Source organism: Carcharodon carcharias, chromosome 3 (genome assembly GCF_017639515.1).
Source record: "Carcharodon carcharias isolate sCarCar2 chromosome 3, sCarCar2.pri, whole genome shotgun sequence".
Lineage (NCBI taxonomy): Eukaryota > Metazoa > Chordata > Chondrichthyes > Lamniformes > Lamnidae > Carcharodon > Carcharodon carcharias.
Genome location: NC_054469.1, coordinates 188,082,971 through 188,107,542, shown reverse-complemented (window position 1 = coordinate 188,107,542; position 24,572 = coordinate 188,082,971). Strand labels below are relative to the sequence as shown.

General features: G+C 41.2%; 1 protein-coding gene across 1 annotated transcript in view; it reads right to left on the bottom strand.

Moving 5' to 3' along the window:
- Positions 1–20,252, bottom strand: part of fam8a1b (family with sequence similarity 8 member A1b) — a 28,432-nt gene extending 8,180 nt beyond the window's left edge. Inside the window, exons 1-4 of the mRNA XM_041184174.1 lie at positions 19,672–20,252; positions 13,420–13,540; positions 4,048–4,171; positions 2,745–2,884 (exon numbers count right to left, since the gene is read on the bottom strand). Of these exons, the coding sequence (XP_041040108.1) occupies positions 2,745–2,884; positions 4,048–4,171; positions 13,420–13,540; positions 19,672–20,122 (836 nt within the window). The 5' untranslated portion in view covers positions 20,123–20,252. The remainder of the gene's footprint in view (positions 1–2,744; positions 2,885–4,047; positions 4,172–13,419; positions 13,541–19,671) is intronic.
- Positions 20,253–24,572: the final 4,320 nt, after the last annotated feature.

Sequence of the window (24,572 nt, the reverse complement as noted above, 5' to 3'; positions counted from 1 at the left end):
ACTCCCAAATTCCTCTGTGCTGTAGCTTTCTGCAGTCTTTCTCCATTTAAATAATATTCAGCTCCTCTATTCTTCCTGCCAAAGTGCATAACCTCGCATTTTTCCGCATTATATTCTATTTGACGTTTTTGCCCACTCATTTAGTGTCTACAGAGGGACATAGACAGGCTATGTGTCATTCTCTTGCCTTCCCACCTAATTTTGTGTCATCCGCAAACTAGACGATAGCACATTCACTTCCCTCATCTAAGTCATTTATATTGTAAATAATTGTGGCCTCAGCACTGATTCCTGTGGCACTCCACTAGTTATAGATTGCCATCCTTAAAATGCCCCCCTTATCCCAACTCTGTCTTCTATTAGTTAGCCAATCCTCTATCCATGCTAATATATTACCAACACCAATGGCTCTTATCTTAAGTAGCCTTATGTGCATTACCTTATCGAATGCCTTTGGAAATCCAACTATATCTACTGGTTCCCCTTTATCTATCCTGCTTGTTACCTCCTCAGAATTATAATAAATTTGTCAGGTATGATTTCCCCTTCATGAAGCCATGCTGACTCTGTTTGATTATGTTAGGCATTTCTAAATGCTCTGCTATTACATCCTTTACAATAGACTCTAACGTTTTCCCAATGATGGATGTTAAGCTAACTGGCCTATAGTTGCCTGTTATTTGTCATCCTCCCTTTTTGAATAAGGGCATTACATTGGCAGGTTTCCAGTCTTCGGGGACTTTTCCAGAATTTAAGAATTCTTGCAAGATTATTACCAGTGCATCCACTATTTGTGTAGCTATTTCCTTTAATATCCTAGGATGCAACCCATCAGGTCCAGGAGAATTATCGGCCTTTAGCCCCATTAGTTTCCGTAGTACTTTTTTTCTAGTGACAGTTATTGTATTTATTTCTCCTCCCCGCTTTTGCCTCTTAGTTTAATATTTTTGGAATGCTATGTGTGTCTTCTACCATGAAGACTGATGCAAAGTATTTATTCAACTCCTCTGCCATTTCCTGGTTCCCCATAATTATTTCCCCAGCCTCATTCTCTAAAGGGCCTATGTTCACTTTGGCCTCTCTCTTCCTTTTTATATATTTATAGAAGCTTAACTGTCCATTCTTATATTACTTGCTAGTTTTCCCTCCCTCTTTTTTTGATCATCTTTTGTTGGTTTTTAGAACTTTCTCAATCTTCTGGCTTACCATTAATCTTTGCCACATTGTATGTTTTTTTTCAACTTGATACTATCCTTAACTTCCTTGCTTAACCATGGTTAGTTTATCCCCTTACTAGAATCCCTCTTTCTCACTGGGATATATCTTTGTTGTTAGTCATGAACAATTTTCTTAAACGTCTGCCATTGTTCATCAACCATCCTTTCTGCTAAACTCCTTTCCCAGTCCACTCCGGCCAATTCTGTCCTCGTTCCTTTATTTAAATTTAGCACAGTTGCTTCTGACCCAAGTTTCTCACTCTCAAACTAAATGCTAAATTCTACTATGTTATGGTCACTGTTTCCTATGAGATCTTTTACTCAGAGCATTTATTAAACCTGCTTCATTACACATTACCAGATCCAATATAGCCTGATCCCTGGTTGGATCCACAACATATTGTTCTAGGAAACTGTCTCATATACACACTGAATTCTTGCCTGTGGCTACTATTGCCGATTTGATTTTCCCAATCTACATGAGGATTAAAATCACGTAGATCTTCCAGACTTATAAACTTAAAAAAAGAAGTATGTACTAAGCACAAATAGGACTCAGTTACCTGGACTTCAGGGCTTGTATGTGACCAACTTACAGCTCAAAATTCAGACTATCAACTGGTTTTTAGAGGGGGAAAAAAATTGCAAAATTTGTATCCTGTATAATATATGACAGATATGCAGCCCACATGAATCAAAAGCTAAAGTTGAGCTTTGCCTCAGAAATTAACTCAGTTTCCACTTAAAAAAGCTTGGCACCTCTTCAAGTTAATCAGCTATTGTAACAAGTCATAATGGAATGCATAAAATTAAAAGCTTCAGGCATATCAGGATAGTGGAACAGCAACTTTGCTTAGTATTTTTTGTTGGACTTGCCTACAATTAATACAGGAACAGGCCATTCTGCTCAACACACCTATGTCCCACACGAGCCTCCTACCACTTTAGTTCAACCCACCCTGTCAACACACATATCGATTCCTTTCTCCTTTATGTCCTTGTTCTAGCTAACTGACTCTCAAAACCCATTCAAGAAAATGCTAACCCATTTTTGCTAACCTTTAACTTGCACAACAGCTTTATCCGATCGGTGGGGGGCAGGTACTATTTTTATCCACTAACTATAAAGAAGCTTTCCTTAATATTTTTGCTGCTTAAGCGATTTCTTTACTTGCAAGACCTGAAAGTCCCTGAGAGGTCATGCACAAGTAAGCCCCTTTAAAACATCTCACGTGCACAGAACCCGCAAAAAAATTTAAAGGGGCTGCAAACTTAGAGGGAACACTGGCTACAAGAAGTTAAACATTCCATTTCTAATTGCCTCGAGCAGTGCCACATATAATATTGGTAACACTGAATTTGCAAGTTAAATTTTATTATTAAAAGGAATACAGGTGGGAGACCAAAGCTAAATCATGGCGCCCCCATACTGTAGCAATAGAGCACATAAGCTCGCATGCATATATATTAGAAACTGCTGTTAAAGAAAAGAATCACAGCCTGTTTCTTCTGAACAACGTCACTTACGATGAGATGCTGACATTCTGTGCCGGAATCACCAATACCCGGTTCGGAGCAACAAGCACTGAGCTGTCGCAAGAGACAACTCGTAACCCAAGCAGGAACTTGCCAGGTGTGGCCCCTCCAACCCCCCAAAGGCAGACGATCTGGAGGTGAAGATGAAGACAAAATTGAAATCACATGGCATTATTACAGCACAGGAGACGGCCATTTGGTCCATTCAATCCATGCCAGTTTTCTCTTACTAGCAATCTACTAAGTCCCATTCACCTACTCTGTTTTATTCTTTCACAGAATGTGGGTGCCGCTGGCTTTTGTTCCATCCCCAACTGCCCTCGAGAAGATTTCCTGAACCGCTGCAGTTCATATGGTATGTGCATAACAGTACTGTTATGAAGGGAGCTCCAAAATTTTGACCCAGTAATTGTGAAGGAACAGCAATATAGTTCTAAGTCAGGATGGAGAGTGGTTTGAAAGAGAACTTGCTCTTGATGTTCCTGTGCATGCCCTCGTCCTTCAAGGTGGTACAGATTGCAAGTTTGGAAGGTACTGCCAAAGGAGGCTTGGGGAGCTGCTGCAGTGCATCTTGTACATGGCACACACCACTGCCACTGTGCGTCTGCAGTGAAAGCAGTGAATGTTGAAGGTGGTGGATGGGGTGCCAATCATGTGGGCTGTCCTGGATGGTATCGAGCTTCTTGTGTGTTGGTGGAACTGTACTCATCCAGGCAAGTGGAGAGTCACACTCCTGACTTGTCAATGGTGGACAGGTTTTGGGGAATCAGTATGTGTTAGTTGCTGCAGAATTTCCAGCCTGCTCTTGTAGCCACAGCAATTATATGGCTGGTTCAGTTCATTTCTGGTCAATGGTAACCTCCCCCCACCTCCAACCAGGATGTTGATATTGGGGGATTCAGCAATGATAATGGCATTGAACATCAAGGCGGGAGATGGTTAGATTCTCTTTTGCTGGAAGGGTCATTGCTGGCCCTTGTTTGGCGTGAATGTTAGAATCCACAGTGATTCTATTTCCTGGATCTTCTGAGCCAAGATCCTTTTTTTTACTGCTGTTCTTGTGTCACCTTTAAGCAGGGCTACGTCACCTGCTCTTCCATTTACCAGTCTTGAAATATTGTGGTCCCCAGGAATATTTACTTCCCAACCTTGATCATCTTGTAACCATGTTTCTGTAATAGAAATTAGGTTGAAAACCAGTCAATCCCAGCCCACTGTTACTTCCAATGGCACATTAATACCAGCTCATTGCTCTGGAGTCCCAATTTCACATCATTCCATATGAATCTCTTACCTCATAGAAACAGACTAAGAGTCTGTACATCAGTGCTACAGCCATCATTTTCTGAAGGTCTTCTAAAGAGGTGTCTTCATCAATTTCTTCAATTATGTAATTCAGGGCAAATTTGGAAAGATCCCTGCATATCACAACACAGACGAGATGCATGTGTATAAACCATGTAAAAATAGAAACGCTGGAGGAAAAACTCAAAGTACTGTACATTAACTTTTCGCAATGGTTGGAAAAAAATAACATTAATCCTACAAGGATTTCCATTTGCAATAGTGTGTGAAAAATCCAATTCACATATTTTCAATCTCCACAAAGCATTTTTCATAGCATTTATACAATATGAAGAAATTAAAACCATGATTAAAATAAGAGTTAATTTGCCTTTATCACTGCACATGATAACAACATGTAATGCTGTAGCTTGCAGTAACCTATAGGAATTTACAAAGCAATGTCTAACAGCTGAATTGTAATAGATTCATGGCTTAAAAGGAAAATATATCATACAAAAGCAAAATAAGCGCATGCTGGAAATCTGAAATAAAAACAGAAAATGCTGGAAAAATTCAGCAGGTCTGGCAGCATCTGTGGAGACAGAAACAGAGTTAGCATTTCAAGTTGTGATCTTTCATCAGATTTGAAAAGTTGCAACCTGAAACGTTAACTCTGTTCTCTTCACATGTGCTGCCAGACCTGCTGAGTATTCCCAGCATTTTCTGTTTTATAACAATGTTATAGGAGTTAACAACTAAGTGATACTTACCCACAGGGCACCTTGATATTTATTTTACAACTCAGTTTTAAGAATGTTCCTGCTGTGCCCAATGGCATTGGTCCCCTTAAAACCAAATAGCTTATCAGCTAATTTAAATAATTTTGAACAAAAAATGGCTCCAAGTTTTATTAATAATGTTTCATTCAAATGAATGGATAATTCAATTTTTTGAGCAAGAAACTCAATTAACTGTAGATTGCAGATTTGCTGCTATAGTTCTGAATGAGGTCCTATAGATTGGCACAAGCTACAACACCAGGTGGTATCCTATAGATCACTGTTGTCCAATACGCTTGTCACTCGCTACATGTGGTGAATCGACCATAGGCATGGTGAATTGATATTCTTCATTTGCATGGTGAATTGATATTCTTCATTTTAAAAGCCAGATATTACTGAGCCATGTAAAGATGTAATGGTGGGTATAAGTATGGGTATCGCTTGCTAGACACTATTTGTTGTCCATCCCTAATTGAGCAAGGTAAAATCAGCCACATTGCTGCTAACAAGAGTCCCATATTGGTCAGACTGCAACTATGTACATCAGAACATAGATCAGTTGTCAGGTTTCTAGCGGCCTAGAAGCTAAACGGCCACTTACTCAATGAAACAAGAAAAAATAGTTGACCATTTGTTACCTTCTTTGTTCCTGTTCTCTCCAGGTATCTTGAAATGACGGTACATTTAGATTTGCCAGACCGCTTGACAGATAAGCATTGTGAAAGCAGGATCAGACTAGCAAGCCAGCCTTCAGTTGGACAGCAGTCCGACTGCTCTTAAAATTTTCTTGGGGAAATCCAATGACACGGGATGCCATCTGATACCCTTGGTTTTAGAAAAACATAGAAAATAGAAGGACTAGGTCATTCGGCCCTTTGAGCCTGTTCCGCCATTTAATATTATGGCTGATCCTCTATCTCAACGCTGTACTCCTGCGCTCATAGAAAACAGTGGTGGTTGGCGATTTTTGCGAAACAGTTGAGGTGCGTGAGCGACGGACAGTAATGCATGGCTTAAAATGAGGGCTCAAAAGTGCAATTTTGGCAATCTGAGGCAATACAGCATCACCTAAACGAGCTTTGTTTTCATAACAGATCTGTTGAAAGGAATAGAGCATTACTGGAGAGTTTGCAGGAGGTTGGCCATCAGCCAAATGTCTATTAAATGTCTGGACACTGTTTGGAAGTGGCAGGCAAAAGGGCGTAAGCAAGGTAGGAGACAGAGCACAAAAGCCAATACGTAAAGATTTGTTGATTATTCTCCTTCCTGAGCCTACTAATATATCAATTCTAATAAAATAGAGACAATTTACATTGGAAGAAATTTGCTAATTTAAAATAAACTGGAGTGCACTGTCAGAACCAGAACACTTCAGATTGTTGTTAGGAAATAGAGATAGAGTTAGTTAAAATTGTAGGTAATAGGAATGAGTTTTCGTTTTAATGTTTAAGTTTAATTTGTATTTCTGTACCTGTGTGAAAAGATCAAATTGAGTTTTAGTTTCAGTTTAAAAAGTGCCTGCATTTGTAATGAGAGGTTTACGACTGTTGCAGCTAAGAAAGAGTAGAGAAACTGGGCTGTTGCCTAGCAACAGGGGTCCAGAAAGGCAGGTCCCTCCCATAGGCACACACACAAAAACTAAAGAAACAGTAATTTTGAAGACAGCTGCCAGGCAGAAGCAATCTAAAAGGGGCAGATAACCAGTTCCAAGCTAAAATTGGTTAAAAGTAGTTACCAGAGGGGGACTGGAGCAAAAGGGACAGATAGCAAGTCCCAAGCTAAAAACAAAAGTCTCCAAATCCAGGGGAGTGGAACAGGAGAAAGTCCCAAAAAAAGACCTTCTAGTCAAAGGAAGGACAGGAACCTGGAAAAGGTCCTATTAATGAAGTTAAGAGTGAGGGGCACAGAGAAAGGTTTGAAGCTTCAGATTTAAAGAGACAAAAGCTGCAGAAAGCAGATTTAAAGCGAGAACAGCTTGCAAGAGGCAAGAAGGTCCAAAGAGATGGCTGAAGGTCTGTAACTGCTATGGGTATGTGAAGCAGTGGTGTACTGTTGGTTGCTGAATCAGCGAGAGTGAGTGTGTGAAAGATAGTTTGAATGCCTATGGTGACCCAGAGAAGAACATGAGGAGACTTTGAAACCCTGGGGGTGGACCCTTGCAGAAGGCATCTCAGAGAAAGAGTTGGTTTGGGAGAAAATTCCAAAGAGTTCTTGGAAATTAGGGATTGAAAACCCTCGTGTAAAAGATGGAGTGCAGTGAGACCGTTGGTTGACGGTGTGACAAGCGTCTGGGAGGAGTTGATGAGAGATCCATAGCATCTGTTTGGGGGTGGTATCTGTCATTTGGTTTCAGAGTGTGATACTATATTGGTTTACATGGACTGTGTACTTACTGTGAACATTAAAGTATAAGATAGCTTTTGTAACTCGTGTTGTCTTTACATATCTGTATATATCTGTAAAGGTATAGGTTGCAGTTGAAGGAGTATTGTAATATAGTTCATCTTTTCTTGTTTCATAAATGTTTTATTCTTTTATGTCATGAGTGTATAATCATTTTCATAATATTTTTCTGGTTTATTGTAAAGTAGGTTTTTAGGGGTATGTGTTTTTGTGTGTGAGATTTAATTACATTTTGTGGCCAAGTAGACTGCAAGTTGGAGTTATCAAAGGTGTAGAAGTGTCTTTAAAATGCTAAATATTTAAACATGGTTAGGACCTTAGCATATAAGGGGTGAAGGGAATTTGCGTTTTTAGATAGATGAAGGGGGATTTGGATTTCAAAGGAATTTTAGGTTGTTTACAAATAGCAAGGCAAACAAAGGGATGTATTTATTTTTCTCAAGGGTTACTGACAATATATAGTGACAACATGAAAGTCATGTTATGAGGCAGATACAGTTTCAAAGACTTATGAAACAATAGAATTTACATATTAAGGAGAGAGAAATGTTTATAAAGGAGAATGAGGCTGTATGTCAGGAGAAGGCATTGTGAGATCTAACAGAAGTATGTGAAGCAGCCTTAATGAAGTCTCCAGCATTTATGCATAAGCCTGCTGTCTACTGAAACTGGAACTAGAGAAAAGTCATTTGGAATTCCACTGTCCAGGGTATTGTGTTAATTTGCTGGATCTGTTTAAAACATAAAAATCTATTTTGGACCATTGCCTTAAAGGGGGTAGAAACATAGAAACTAGGAGTAGGCCATTCAGCCCTTCGAGCCTACTCCGCCATTCATTATGATCATGGCTGATCATCCAACTCAATAGCCTGTACCCGCTTTCTCCCCATATCCTTTGATCCCTTTCGCCCCAAGAGCTATATCTAACTCCTTCTTGAAAGCATACAATGTTTTGGTCTCAACTACTTTCTGTGGTAACGAATTACACAGGCTCACCACTCTCTGGGTGAAGAAATTTCTCATCTCAGTCCTAAATGGTCTACGCCAAATCCTCAGACTGTGACCCCTGGTTCTGGACTCCCCCACCATCGGGAACACCTTCCTGCATTTACCCTGTCTAGTCCTGTTAAAATTTTATAGTTTTCTATGAGATCCCCCCTCATTTCTCCAGTGAATAAAATCCTAATCGACACAATCTCTCCTCATATGTCATCCCAGGAATCAGTCGGGTAAACCTTCACTGCACTCCCTCTACAGCAAGTACATCCTTCCTCAGCTAAGGAGACCAAAACTGCACACAATATTCCAGGTGTGGTCTCACCAAGGCCCTGTACAATTGCAGCAAGACATCTCTGCTCCTGTACTCGAATCCTCTGGCTATAAGGCCAACATACCATTTGCCTTCTTTACCGCCCTGCTGCACCTGCATGGTTACCTTCAGCGACTGCTGTACAAAGACACCCAAGTCTCGTTGCACATTCCCCTTTCTCAATTTATAGCCAGATAATAATCTGCCTTCCTGTTTTTGCTACCAAAATGGATAACCTCACATTTATCCACATTATACTGCATCTGCCATGCATTCGCCCACTCACTCAGCTTGTCCAAATCACACTGAAGCATCTCTATATCCTCCTCACAGCTCACCCTCCACGCCAATCTCTTATGTGGGACTTTGTCGAAAGCCTTCTGAAAGTCCAAATAAACCACATCCACTGGCTCTCCCTCATCAAGTCTACTAGTTACATCCTCAAAAAATTCCAGTAGATTTGTCAAGCATGATTTCCCTTTCATAAATCCATGCTGACTCTGTCCCATTCTGCCACTGTTTTCCACGTGCTCAGCTAATAAGTCTTTTATAATGGCTCTAGAATTTTCCCCACTACAGATGTCAGGCTGACTCATCTATAATTCCTTGTTTTCTCTCTGCCTCCCTTCTTAAATAGTGGGGTTACATTAGCTACTCTCCAATCTGTAGGAACTGTTCTAGAGTCTATAGAATCTCAGAAGATGACCACCAATGCATCCACTATTTCTAAGGTCACTTCCTCAAGTACTCTGGGATATAGATTATCAGGCCCGGGGATTTATCGGCCTTCAATCCCATCAATTTCCCCAACACCATTTTCCTACTAATACTGATTTCTTTCAGTTCCTCCCTCTCACTAAACCCTGTGTTCCCCAACATTTCTGGTATGTTATTAGTGTCCTCCTTTGTGAAGCCAGAACCAAAGTATGTATTTAGTTGGTCAGCCATTTCTTTGTTCCCCATTATAAATTCCCTTGTTTCTGACTGTAAGGGACCTACATTTGTCTTCACCAATCTTTTTCTTTTCACATACCTATAGAAACTTTTACAGTCAGGGGTGTAACTGGGAGTCAGGTTAATTGGGGATTTTAGCAGTTGTTATAGTAGTAATTTGTAGTTCTATGTATGTTCTTGAAATCTCTTCTGTTAATAAATATTTTAATTTAGTTTTTGAAAAAAATTCTAAAAGTCTTAGCGGTCTTATTACTTCTGAATTCAGGGCACGCATCTCGAAATAAATACAAATTGCAAAACCATTGTGATAGCGCGGATTTGATCCGCTTGGCACATCATCTGCCGTGTCATAACAGTTAAAGTTCATCAGCTGATTTCTGTGACTCTGTTCAGTAGCTACTCTCCACGTACCTAAATGAACAAATAAAAGTTAGGGTCTATCGAATCTATCAAGCTGGGTTCCGGCTTATCCAGGGGCAATCTCAGCTGGGATCATAACGTTGTTACCAGCCTTTGACTGTGTATATGGCAGACTTGCTGGATTTCAAAACCCTTTTGAAGCTGTTCTCTTGGCGCTAGCATTGAGTGTATCAATCTTTGATTGCTATCAGCTTAAAACCTCAAACTTTACATATTTGTTTTATTAATATTGCATATATTTTGTATCACATGGCAACTAGAGTGACCTGATTGCCACAGGTTTGACGAGCATTGAAACCCTATTAGACGACTATAGGTCGGGGTTCTCAACTCTTTTTTTGTTTCTGAGTTCCTCATCCATTGTTAGAAAAATTCACTCCCTATAACACAACACAACCATTTTTTAAAAGAGAGTGACTCCCGTCATGTGGTTAAAAACCAGTAACAAACTCGCACACAGCGTTATCTCACAACAGACAACAGACGGATCACCATTTATAATGTGCACTTAAGCTCCAGGCTCACATTCCAATATAAAAAGGTCACTTTCATGGTCATCTACACCTCGCATTGAATGATGCCTTGGGACCAAACCTTGCACTCCCAGATCTGGGCATTTTGAGCACCCATGTCACGCTCAACTCAGTAAGCAGCTGTCCCCAACAAACAGTAGTCAGCCGCATAAAGAGCAAGAGGCGAAATCAGCTGAACAATCACTGACATTGATTTAATTCTCAGTCCACTTACCCACAAAATGGACATCAAGCCCCTTTGACCCCGCCTATCAGATTTAAACATGGGGGAAGGAGAGGGCCGCTGCACAGCTGGCCAAGAATAGTTGGCCAACATCTATTGCCAAATCTTGCAAAGGGATCTGAGGGATGAGAGGGAGTGTTTGATACAGTGCCACACAATAGATGTAAGCAAAGTTATCGCTCATAGAATAAAAGGGATAGTAGCAACGTGGATATGGAATTGGCTGAGTGACAGGAAACAGTAGTGGTTAAAGATAATTTTTTGGGCTGGAGGAAGGTTTGTATTGGAGTTCCCCAGGTGTATGTGGGTCTTGGTGTACAGGCACAATTTCAAAGCTTGCAGATAGACTGTGAAGAAGATAGCACAGAAATTCAAAAGGACATAAACATGTTGGTGGAAAGGCCAAACAGGTGGCAGATGAAGTTCAATGCAGAGAAATGTGAAGTGATTCATTTTCGTAGGAAGAACATGGACAGACAGTATAAAACAAAGGGTACAACTCTAAAGGGGGTGCAGAAGCAGGGGAACTTGGGGTATAAAAACAAAAATAAAAACAAGGATAAAAACAAGAAACTACAGATGCTGGAAATCCAAAACAAAAACAGAAATACTCTTGGGGTATTGGGGTATATATGTGCATGTCATTGAAAGTGGCAGGACAGGCTGAAACGGAAGTTAATAAAGCATACAGTTGCCTAAGCTTTATTAGTAGGGACATGGAGTACAAGAGCATAGAGGTTATGTTTTACTTGTATAAGACACTAGTGCAGCCTCAGCTGGAGTGTTGCGACCAAGTTCTGGGAGCCACACTTTAGGGTGTGAATAAAAGCGCAGAAAAGATTCATTAGAATGGTTACAGTGATAAGGAACTTGAATTATGAAGATAGATTGGAGAAGATTGTACTGTTTTCCTTGGAGAAAAGGCAGCTGAGGTGAGATCTGAAAGAGGTATTCAAAATCATGAGGAATCTGGACAGAGTAATAGGGAGAAACTGTTCCCACCCTTGAAAGGATTGAGAATGAGAGGGCGCATATTTAAAGTAACTGGTAAAAGAAGCAAAAGCGACTTGAAGAAAAATCTCTTCATGCTGAAAGTGGTTAAGGTCTGGAATGCACTGTCCGAGAGTGTGGTGGAGGCAGGTTTAATTGAGGCATTCAAAAGAGCTTATCAGAAAAAGAAAAATCTGCGAGGTTATGGGGAGAAGGCAGGAGAATGGCACTAAGTGAATTGTTCATTTGGAGAGCTGGTGCCTACACAATGGGTTGGATGACCTCCTTCTGAGCTGTAACAATTCTGTGATTCTGCGTGGGATCTCCTCCTCAAAACATCAGTGATGCCACATCATCCCAAACTTGCACTGGTGGACTAAATTAAACTATTTTTTCAAGATGGGTATAAAGAAAAAGAATCACAGAATCACAGTGCATAAGAGGCCCTTCAGCCCATCAGGTCTGCACCGACATGTGAGAAACACCTGACCTACCTACCTACCTAATCCCATTTACCAGCACTTGGCTCATAGCCTTGAATGTTATGACGTGCCAAATGCTCATCCAGGTACTTTTTAAAAGCTTGAGATCTCCATCCCAGTAATAAATAGGGCACCACTGGCATCAGTAGTGACCAGTTACACTCTTATTTGTTGACCCAGCTTGCAGAAAGGAATTTAAAAAAATATTTTATTCATGACAGATACTGATTTTTTTTAAAAACAGCTCTAAAAAAAACTTCAGACCTCTAGAGGGTCAAGGACCACTGTTTGAGAACACTTGCTAAATAACCACATCTACATAACTGAGTAAAGTACTACAGATTATCACATGATATGGTACCACAGGGGGATCCTATAGATTACCACCTGTTACAATACTGCATAAAGCCTTACAGATTATGACATGCTACACCAGGCAGAGTCCTATAGATTATCACAAACTACAGCAGCAATGGAGGCCTATACATTATTACAGCAACAGTACCTTAGGCAGTCCTGCAGATACTTTTGTACAGCCTTTGAGAGTATTTGCTTTGTCAAAAAAAATCTCAGTCTGTTGAGTGACATCATTAAACTGCTGTGAGGATATTTCTGTTTACATTTATTCTGGATCACCAGTTTGGCATAAACCACAGTGCGAATCACAGGATTTCTTTGGCAGTGTAACCCATTTCAATTTAATTTCCATATTTTCAGAATTTATGATTTCCTCAATCAGGCTGCAGTTCTGCAACAAACTCCAAATCAGAAATCCATCTACCCATAGAATGCCACTCTCACCCCCAAAATAGAATACTCAACAGCAACAAAAGACATTTACAGATAGGCTCAGGTTTTTGAAAAGCATCAGGATAAAGTGTCTACAATGCCTCCCCACACTATTTTCTTTGGGCATAAGTTACACCAGCTGAATGTACTAGCAAGGTTGCCAAAATTATTAGCAATGCACATGACACTTAGATTAATACTAAACATGTACACGTGCAACAGCAATTTGTTCTCGTGTGAAATCAGAACTTTGGCCGTAAAACATCACCTTATGGTGGCCACTACACCAGAAGTTTGCAGCAACTCCAATATAAATTACCATTATTAGCAACTGACAATTTTATGTTGCTTGACCAATTATCTGTTTACATTTTTAATGGCAACTGAATCGATAGATATCCTTCCCATTATATGCTGTATTATAACAAATTATTTATGTACAACAGATTCGCAGTGAAATGAGCCTTCATTTAAATAAGAGTTCCATTACTTACTTGATCCCACAGATGTGCATTACAGTCAGCACCACAACAGCTTTTAGCAGGAACAGGATCAGAAAATCCACCATCTCTGCGAGGAATCGCTGCATCAGGGATGGTATAGTATATTCACGTCCTTTAGAAACAAGACAATAATTCTGATTTGAAAACAAAATCCATGCCACACCATTAAAAAAATATACAAGAGAGAGAAAAGTATTCCATACGCAGTGCCTGCTGCAGCACGAATGCTGCCTCCAGACAAGTAACATCGTTAGCTTGCATCTTTGCGGCCCTTCACCCTCCCCTCATCACAACTCTCCAACACAACAATGCAACACCTACATGGACAGCGAGAAGGTATGCTGCTAATTTTATAAAAAAGGGAAAATTTCACCCTCAAAATAAATAATTGCCCCTGCCGATGCTCACAAGTAATGTGGAATTGTGCTTAACACGGACTTTCTCTTTAAAGTCCCTGCTTGTGCACCTCCCATGGGGAAGTGCTCAATCGAGGCAATCCAAGTCATTATAACTCCCTGTTAATGCCCAAGGTCAAATACAGTTACTTGTAAATTTCCGACTTCAAGTCAGAATAACCTAGCACAAAACGTACAGATTTCCTCTTATTTGGAGTTTTTTTTGCACCTGTAATCAAGTACGATACTCCAACTTGACATTTAGAGCGTGATGAGCATATGCTAATGGCAAGATGATGATACTCTTCAATGACAAACTCCATGCATATTTCTAGATAAACAGCAGCACTTTTAAATAGAGAAAAAAAACTGATGCCTAATGTAAACTAGAAGAAAACATCAATGAAACCTGAATTTGATATTAAGAAAAAAAAAAGTGGATAAAGGGAGGACCTCATCAAAATATATAAGCTATTGATAAGGTGCACCCAAATTCTTCAATACTTCAAAATTAGCTTTGAAACTAGGACCAGAGGAGATAAAGGAAATTTTGAAATTTAAAACAGAGAAAACTTCCTTACTCAAAAGGAGTGATGAATGCTTGAAATAATTAATTGCAGTTAAATACTGCAATTACGAAATTAAGCCGAATGGTCTCTATCTTCCTTTTTTAATTTTCTTATGGTCTGCTGAAAGCAAACAGGTGTACATGAATGCGATCTCTGATGGCCTCTGCAGACACGGAAGGCCTTGGAGTAATAGAGCTGGGCACCAGGTTCCACATCAGCTATTAGGTGTTCCAGCAACCCCAGTTCAGCGAGCGATTCGTTTTCCCCCCTGGCTTGATTACAATGGGAAAGGGTTGTGTGTAACAATACTGTCTGAATACAATCTGCAGGTAATGGAGTACATATCATTTGCTGCAGAGTCTTCCTAATGGGCATTTAGGATTGTTGTTGAATGTTAGGTCTAATTGCGTCAGTTCTCTTTTTCTTGCCACAGATACAGGGAAATCTGCTTCAGTACTGACAGCTCTCATGGCACTGCTGCAATCAAATATTTTGGCTGTGTTTTGTTGAAAGTGCAAAGCATGGACTCTTCATGTAAATGGGCTAGCTTGTTAACTCCACTATTCTACATGAATACAGATATGTGTAAACTATAGATTCAAAATGTGGGTTTCCTCACAGCATCCAATTGTAATCAATTATTCCAAACAATTATTGCTCATTTGAGAAAAGAAGATTTTTTAAAAATTCATCCTTAGTACATAGGTGGCACTGGTAAGGCCAGAATTATTGCCTATGCCTAGTTGCCTGAAAGGTGCTAGTGAGCCTTTTTATTGAACCGCCACAGTCTGTGGTGAATGTGCTTCACAGTGCTGTTAGGTAGGGATTTCCAGGAGCGATGAAGGAATGGCAATATACTTCAAGCTGGGATGGTTTCTGACTTGAAGGAGAACTTACAGGTGATGGTCTTCCTCTGCATCTGATGTCTGTTCTAAATAAAATATTCCTTATATCTCCCCTGGCCTACTTTGGGGACCATCTATTTGAACAAAGACCAAATAAAGGCTTTGCAGAACGCCAAAATGCAACAACAGGTGTTTCAAGAAGTCTCTCATGCCCATCAGTGTCTGTAGAATAGGTTCAGGCTGCATATCAAAATGAAAGAAATGTGTGTTGAGCTTCCATATATGATTCCCATTCTTCTATGAGCTTCTTAAATCTACAATTATAATATACCTCTAGTTATCACAGGAAGTTATTAAGCAACAAAGTGTTGCAACTCAAGGTCGGAGTTGCACATTACTTTCTCAACAAGTCATTTCAGTGCTGTAGGTAAAATGCCATTTGTCCATCCACTATACAATTCCAGTGATCCTTCAGAAATATAGATAACCACTATAAAATCAGCAAGGAATACCATTCACATACAAGAATTCATTGATAAAGGAGAGAAACAGTTGGGGCCATGCAAATGCAGATACTAAAACAGGCACTTATACAAAAGGTAGCTTTATCATGTGATCTCTCTGATAAATCAGCTGATCTCCTATGGGATTCCTCATGGTAAATTAGAAGATACGCTACTTTAGAACAACTGGTACCTTAGACCAAATAATTTATGATATATTATTATATAATCACAGCAATGTTTATGTCTCAACAAACTTTTTTTAATAGGTGTAAAAGAACATAAGAAATAGCAGGAGTAAAGCATATGGTCCATCGAGCCCACTCTGCCATTCAATATGATCATGGCTGATCTTGGTCTTCAACTTCACTTTCCCATCACTCCCCATATCCCTAGATTCTGAGACAACAAAAATCCATCTATCTCAGCCATAAGTATATTCAATGATGAAGCATCCACAACCCTGTAGAGAATTCCAAAGATTCACAACTCTGAGTGAAGAAATTTCTCTTTTCTCAGTCCTAAATGATTGGCCCTACAACCTTAGACTGTGCTCCCATGTTCTCTAATCCCCAGCCAGGGGAAACAACCTCTCCAAGTCTACCTTGTCAAGCCTGTTCAGAAAGCAAAATAACGAGTGGGGACGCCAGCCAGCAGGAAGCTGGATGGGCAGCGAGTGGGACAGGCAACCAGCAGGAGGGTTGGGAGCACGATGAGCAGTGAGCTGGAGTGTCAAGGCAGCAAATGAGATAAATTGCCAGTCGAGTTGGCATTTAATATTTTTAAATTTTAAAGGTTATTTCTTTTATGAATAAATTAATTTAGCAATGTATAGCACTTAAGTTTACGGGGTATAATATTTTTCTTCTGACAGGAAAGGTCCTAGAGAACCTAAGTAAAGCTTTTATATTGGTTGTAATGGGAAAATCTGAGTCACTTAATATTGTTAAAGTTGCATTTTTCAGGAATTGCAACTAAAAATAAGGAATTACTGTAATTGTAAGCTGTACTAGTGGGGTGTCATGAGAATCAGTGCTGAGGCCTCAACTATTGGTATTTACAACTTATGTTAATGATCTAGATTGAGACACAGTGTATTGTAGCCAAATTTGCTGACAATGCAAAGATAGATAGGAAAGCAAGTTGTGATGAGGACACAAGAAGTGTGCAAAAGGAATATAGATAGATTAACTAAGTTGACAAAAATTTGGCAGATAGAGTATAACGTGGTAAAATGTGAGGTTGTCCACTTTGGTAGAAAGAACAGAAAAGCAGAATATAATTTAAATAGAGAGACTGCAGAATGCTGTTGAACAGAGGAATCTGGGTGTCCTAGTACACGAATCACAAAAAATTAATATGCAGGTACAGCAAGTAATTAGGCAGGCAAACAGAGCATTGGTATTTACTGCAAGGGGTATTGAGAACGACAATAGGAATGTCTTATTACAGCTCAGGGCATTGCTGAGACCACAACTAGAGTTTTGGTCTCCTTACTTGAGGAGGGATATACTTGCATTGGAGGCAGTTCAGACAAGGCTCACTGGGTTGTTTCCTGGGATGAAGGGTTGTCTTACAAGGAAAGGCTGTAAAGGTCGGGCATATATTCATTCAAGAGGTGATCTTTTTGAAACATAAAAGATTCTGAGGGGGTTTGTCAGGGTAGATATTGAGAGGATGTGGGGGGAATCTAGGACTACTTTCAGAATAAGGGCTGCAAGAGCATAAAAAATAGGAGGAGGCTGTTTGACTCCACCAGTCAATAAAGTTAATGGCTGATCTGACTGTGGCTTTAACTCCACATATCCTGCCCATCCTCCCTAATCCTTGACAATAAAAATCAGTCGAACCCAACCTTGAAAATATTCAATGACCCAGTCCCCACTGCTCTCTGGGGAAGAGAATGAACCTCAGAAGAAATTCCTTCTCATCTTTGTCTTAAATGGGAGACTCCTTATTTAGAAGCTGTGACCCCTAGTTCTACATTCCTCTGTGAGAAGTAACATCCTCTCAGCATCTACCCTATCATCCCCACATTCTCATTCTTCTAAACTCCAATGAGCATAGGCCGAATCTTTCATCACAAGATGAAGCTCTCATCCTGGTAAGGAGAAGGATTTTTTTTCTCTGAGGGTCATCACTTTTTGGAATTATTTACCCCAGACAGTGGTGGAGACTGAGTCATTTAATATAGTCAAGGCTGAGTTTGACAGATTTATATGATGACAGAAGGATGCTTTAGTGACTGGAAGCCAGCGTCCAGTGTCATACCACAGGGATCTGTGCTCGGTCCCCTATTATTTGTCATTTATATAAACGACATAGATGACTATGTGGGAGGTAGGATTAGTAAGTTTGCAGATTACACAAAGATTGGCCGGGTGGTTAACAGTGAGGTGAATGTCTTGGGCTACAGGAAGATATAGACGGGATGGTCAAATGGGCAGATAAGTGGGAGATGGAATTTAACCCTGAAAAGTGAGAGGTGATACACTTTGGAAGGAGTAATTTGACTAGGAAGCATTCAATAAACGGCATGGCACTAGGAAGTTCTGAGGAGCAAACGGACCTTGGCGCGTGTGTCCATAGATCTCTGAAGGCAGAGGGGCATGTTAGTGGGGTGGTGAAAAAGGCATATGGAACACTTGCCTTTATCAATTGAGGTATAGATTACAAAAGTAGGGAGGTCATGTTGGAGTTGTACAGAACCTTGGTGGGGCATAGCTGGAATACTGGGTGCAGTTCTGGTCACCACATTATAGGAAGGATGTGATTGCACTGGAGGGAGTGCAGAGGAGATTCACCAGGATATTGCCTGGAATGAAACATTTAAGTTATGAAGAGAGGTTGGGTAGATTTGGGTTGTTTTTGTTGGAGCAGAGAAGACTGAGGGGCGACCTGATCGATGTGTACAAGATTAAGAGGGGCATGGACAGGGTGGATAGGGAGCAGCTGTTCCCCTTAGTTGAAGAGTCTTAGTTGAAGGCAGGAGGTTTAGGGGGGATGTGAGGAAAAACTATTTTACCCAGAGGGTGGTGACGGTCTGGAGTGCATTGCCTGGGAAGGTGGTGGAGGCGGGTTGCTTCACACCCTTTAAAAAGTACCTGGATGAGCACTTGGCACGTCATAACATTCAAGGCTATGGGCCAAGTGCTGGTAAATGGGATTAGGTAGGTAGGTCAGGTGTTTCTCATGTCAGTGCAGACCTGATGGGCCGAAGGGCCTTTTCTGCACTGAGATTCTGATATGGGAGGCAATGGTTATTGACGGGGTGGGGTTGACAAGTGAGTGGAGTTGAGGCCAAAATCAGATCAGCCATCGTCTTATTGAATAGTGTAGCAGGCTCGAGGGGCCGAATGACCTACCCTTTCTCCTATTTCTTACGTTCTAATCCACTGATAACCATTCAGTGGCACTTGGAATTTCACGATCTTCAACTCCACGCTGTTTGCTCATTTCATTTCCTGCAGTACTCGCAGAATTGCATGACGCACTTCAAGGATTATAGCGCATTCTTGTTATTTCCACCATCCTATACACAAGACTTAATGACATCCACAAATATTGAGGCTATTATTGTCTACAGGAACCAAAAATTAAAACTAAAAGTGCATTTAAAGTGAGCCTTAGAGGACAGCTTAGGGTGGCAATGCCCAATAGCTCCAAATCCCTCAGCATTTCACCAAAAGTTGCATTTAAATTGATGATCACATACATGTTTATGGTCCACTAATAAACGTAACTGCAAAGTGTTTAAATGGAATAAGAACTGCGTGCAAATAGTATTACGTCTCACTTTTTCAACAGCTGATTTCACTCAAAACCTTGCTCAAGTTTGCCCTGACAATGCAGAACCAAGATGTTTGCAACGAAAACTTTTAGTCCCTCTTCCACCGACATAGCAACTGACACCTCTGCAGCCGTGCCTTACCTCTCGGGTGCACATTCCCTGCCTGTTGCTGTGCATGAGGGGCCGGCAGCCTGACACCGTTCGCCGAAGCAGTTGCCACCTCCTGCTGCTGCTGAGCGTGTTCACCTGGACTCTGCGGCACTGCAGGGACCCCGAAGAAGTGCGGGTGAAGCGGGAAGGGATTGTAGAGATTGCTGGCGGCCTCCTCCTGCTCCTCCTCCGCCGCCCCCTCGCCATGCCGGGCCCCGCCGCCGCCGGGGAAGGGGTAATAGGGAGGGAGCGGGGCCATCATCATCATCCAGCTCTGCCACTGCACGTAGCTGTAATACTGCCACAGCCACTCCTGCACTTTCCTGCAATATTCCCCAGCGCCGGCAGTCCCGGGGGCTCCCTGGCTTTTCCCAGCCGGGCTGTGGGTAAGGGAGCAGGATCCGCCCCTGGCCCTGTTTCCGCCCGCACCGCTCTCCGCCATTGTTACTGAGCAGAGCCCGGCGGGGGGGGGAAGGGGAGAGAGTCAGGGGAGAACCTCTCCCTGCAACTTCACTACCACAAAGTAAGAGAGGGGGTAGATTAAGAGGACAGCAGGGCAGTTTTAAAAGGAGGGCAAAAATCAGCCCGTGGCTGTCCCAATTCTGATTATTCTAATCATCAATATTGTTTAGATGTCGCCAAGTCTTCAAAACTGAGGAAATCTGAAGCAACATTGGGACGGTTGAGAATGTTAACTTCCCCTCTCCTGGAGTCGGAATGGACGCGTTCGCCTGTGGATGACGTGTGACTCGTTTGGGGGGAGGGGAGGTGCGCGAAAGATCCTGCTGTCAATCAACTACAGCAGCTTCTCTGCTGCACCAGGGCATGGGGGTTGGCGGGGATGGAATGCAGCCCAGAGCCTCTTAATTTCCCCCCAACTAAATTAACATTTGTTGGAACATAAAAAAAACCTAATCTTCCTCTCTCTATATACATATGTATATCCGAAATATGATGTCTCTGCAGCGCTAATAAGATGTTAAGAATGACATTTCCATTAGCAAGAATGAGGCAGGTTAAAAACCAGGAGCTGTTTTTATGAATTAGACTGAGGTGATAATTTTAAAACCAAGATTAGAATGGCCTGTTGCTGCAGAAAATCACTTTTCTGCTATTTTAATTTATTAAGTATTAATTTCTAGGTTAATAAACCATTGATAATTCTATAATAAAAGCAAAAAACTGCGGATGCTGGAAATCCAAAACAAAAACACAAAATACCTGGAAAAACTCAGCAGGTCGGGCAGCATCTGTTGATAATTCTAATTGCCTTTATAACACTTTTGGATGAGGGCCATGCAGTTTTTGTCACAGGAGGCTCCTTGCACTATCTTAGCTTGGTGTGACTTTTCGGCTTTGACTTTTGGTAAGAGAATAAGATGCACTTCCTTGAATTTGTTCTAACTGTTCCTGACCAGTGTCTCACATCTTCCTCACTAAACTTGAGTCATGCAAAATTTGCTGCCCGTGTCCTTACCCACGTCAAGTTCCTTTCACACATCATCCCTGTACCTGACAACCTACATTGGCTCATGGTCAAACAATGTCTTGATTTTAAAATTCTCATTCTTGTTTTCAAATCTTTCCATGGTCTCACCATCTTGTCCTCTGTAATAGTTACACTGAGTCACACAGTACTACTTAAAGCCTGCAGAACAAGAAACAGCCAAGTGAAAATTGGCAAATTTGCAGCAGCTTGCAAGGCCAATGGTATCAAATGTTGTTGAGTGGGGTAATGACAGCAGACTTCAAGGAGAGAGAGAAAGACAGTACCTGAACAGAAAGAACTATTAACAACACCAACAGCATCTGTGGAGAGCAAGACAGGGTTAACATTTCGAGTCTGTATGACTCCTCTTCAGAACTAAAGAGAAGTAAAAATGTGGTGAAATATATACTGTTTAAGGGGGTGTGGGACAGGTGAAGCCGGATAGAAGGCCAGAGATAGGAGGCAATGGAGAGATTGCAAAAGATGTCAAAAACAGAAGGTCGAAGGGGTGTTGATGGTGGTGATACTGGCTAAAGGAGATGCTAATGGTTACATTAAGAGTAGAAAGCAGGATGAGCAAGTGACAGAGGGCCCGAGTGGGGTGGGGGAGGGGACGGTGTGGGAGAAAAGATCAAAATAGGCTAAAAGGTGGGGATAAAACAATGAATGGAAATAAATTTTAAAAATAATAATAATAGAGATAGGTAGGGAAAAATATATATATAAATTAAAAAATAAATATTTGAAAAAAGGGGATCAAAAAGGGGTGAGGATGGTGGTAAGAGTTCATGATCTGAAGTTATTGAACTCAATGTTAAGTCCAGAAGGCTGTATAGTGCCTAATCGGCATTCTGTAGGGACTGTTCACTCTGGGACATCCTGGTCCACTCCTCCGTCACCCCCAACATCTCAACCCCTTCCACGGCATCTTCCCATGCAATTGCAGAAGGTGCAACACCTGCCCCTTTACTTCCCCCCTCCTCTTCGTCCAAGGGCCCAAACGCTCCTTTCAAGTGAAGCAGCGCTTCATTTGCACTTCCCTCAATTTGGTCTACTGCATTCGCTGCTCCCAATGAGGTCTCCTCTACATTGGAGAGACCAAACACAGACTGGGTGACCGCTTTGAGGAACATCTTCGGTCTATCCATAAGCATGACCCAGACCTTCCTGCTCTCATGCCCACATGTCTGTCCTTGGCCTGCTGCAATGTTCCAGTGAAGCTCAACGCAAACTAGAGTAATGGCACCTCACCTTCCGATTAGGCACTTTACAGCCTTCGGGACTTAATATTGAGTTCAACAACTTCAGATCACGAACTCTGTCCTCCATCCCCACCCCTTTTTGATCCCCTTTTTTCAAATATTTAGTTTTTAAATTTTTTTAAAAAATTTTCCCACCTATCTTATTATTTTTAATATTTATTTCCAATCATTGTTTTAACCCCAGCTTCTAGCCTATTTCAATCTTTTCTCCCACACTATTCCCTCCCCCCACCCCACTAGGGCCATCTGTCACTTGCTCATTCTGCTTTCAACTTTTATTGTCATCATTAGCACCTCCTTTAGCCAGTGTCACCACCATCAACACCCCTTCGAGCTTTTGTTTATGACATCTTTTGTAATCTCCCCTTTGTCTCCACCTATCACTTATATCCAGTTTCACCTGTCCCACCACCCTTAAACAGTATATATTTCACCACATTTTTACTTTTCTTTAGTTCTGAAGAAGAGTCTTATGGACTTGAAACATTAACTCTGTTTTTCTCTCCACAGATGCTGTCAGACCTGCTGAGATTTTCCAGCAATTTTTGTTTTTGTTTCAGATTTACAGCATCTGCAATATTTTGCTTTTATATTAACAACATCAGCTAGGACGGGAAATTGAGTGTTCAGCAGTTTAATGGAAATAGGGTTAGGGATGAGCTGAGAGAGGGAATGAAGGGAGATTAGAGAAAAACTAGAGAAAGATGCGAGTGCAGGACTAGGGCATGGTGAACTTTAGAAGACTTTTATTGCAATGGTTTAGTAGAAGGGTAGTGGCAGAGGCAGCTGACTGGCTGGTCTCTATCTCAGTGACAACATTCATGAGTTCCTCGCACTTATTGTTGGAATTAAGGGTTGAGGAGACAGGGGAAAGGAGTTTAAGAAGACTGATGGTAGTACAGAAAAGAATCTGGGAGTATCTTTGCATTCCAGGATAATCCTGAAATAGTGAGCAGTTTTAGCGGACAAGAACAGGATTCGATATTGTTTTATGTGGCCCAGCCAGATGTGATGGTGAATAGCAGTTGTCTATCATATTTTTTCAAGTCTATGTCCTTTGGATTTAAGGGAGTGGAGATGAGGGTTGTACAATGAGGAATGGCCAGAGTGAGAGATAGTAATGATTTAATTGGGGACTAAGGCATCCAAGGTGGAGGTGAGGGTGTGGTTCAGTAAATCAGTATTAACAGAAATGTGGCAAATGGAGGGCCAAAAGCTAGACAGTTAGAATTGTGAAAATGTTGGGTTTTGAAAGTGCATTGGGTTGTGGTTTTTTCTATGGTGGATACAGAAAGAGGTTGGGTTACAGCATGGAAGGGGGAATGTGGTTGGAGAGTGATAGAAGAAAGTGAACAAAAGATGGCCTTATCTGTGAACGATACAATGGTAATAACAAGGCCACATGAGATAGCAAGATTAAGTGGGTGGCCATGAATATGGATTGGGGAGTTTACATGGAGGGTGACATTATGAGAGGATGAGAGGGCAATAATTTAGAAGAAAGAGAGCATGATGAGTTGGGATGGATATTGAAATCACCAAGGTTGAGAAGTCCTTAGGTATAGAGGTTGAGGGAGGAAAACAATGAAGATATCTCAGTGAGAAAATTTATATTGCACTTGGGTGGGCGGTACAGAATAAAGATTTTGAATGCGAAGTGAGAGGCGTCAAACAAGGTGAGATGTTCAAAGAAGGAATAAGTGGGGAGTCAGGCCAAGGTATGATTTGGTGATTAGCACACCACCATGACCAAGGTCTTGATGGGGAAGGTGGTAGAAGGTATAGCTAGGTGTGGAGACTTCATTTAGGGGGAAGGTACCATTGCCGCTTAGTCAAGTTTCTGTTAGGACCATGATGCCGATCCAATCATCCACAATATGTTCATGGACGGCAAGGGCCTGGTCCACAAAGTACCCATTCACCAACAGTCCCACGTCCCTTTATCTTTCCCTAGATCTTGACTAGCACATCATCCTCATCCCCACAATGCAAAGATAAAAGCCAATAAAAAATGCACATTCCAATGCAAATTTATAAATTTGCACACAAAAATAGACTTTTTTCCCTTCTGCATGACTGCATGTCTTCAGTGTGCCCTTCCCTACTGTCAAGAACATAATGTCAGTGCTCTCTTACTGCCC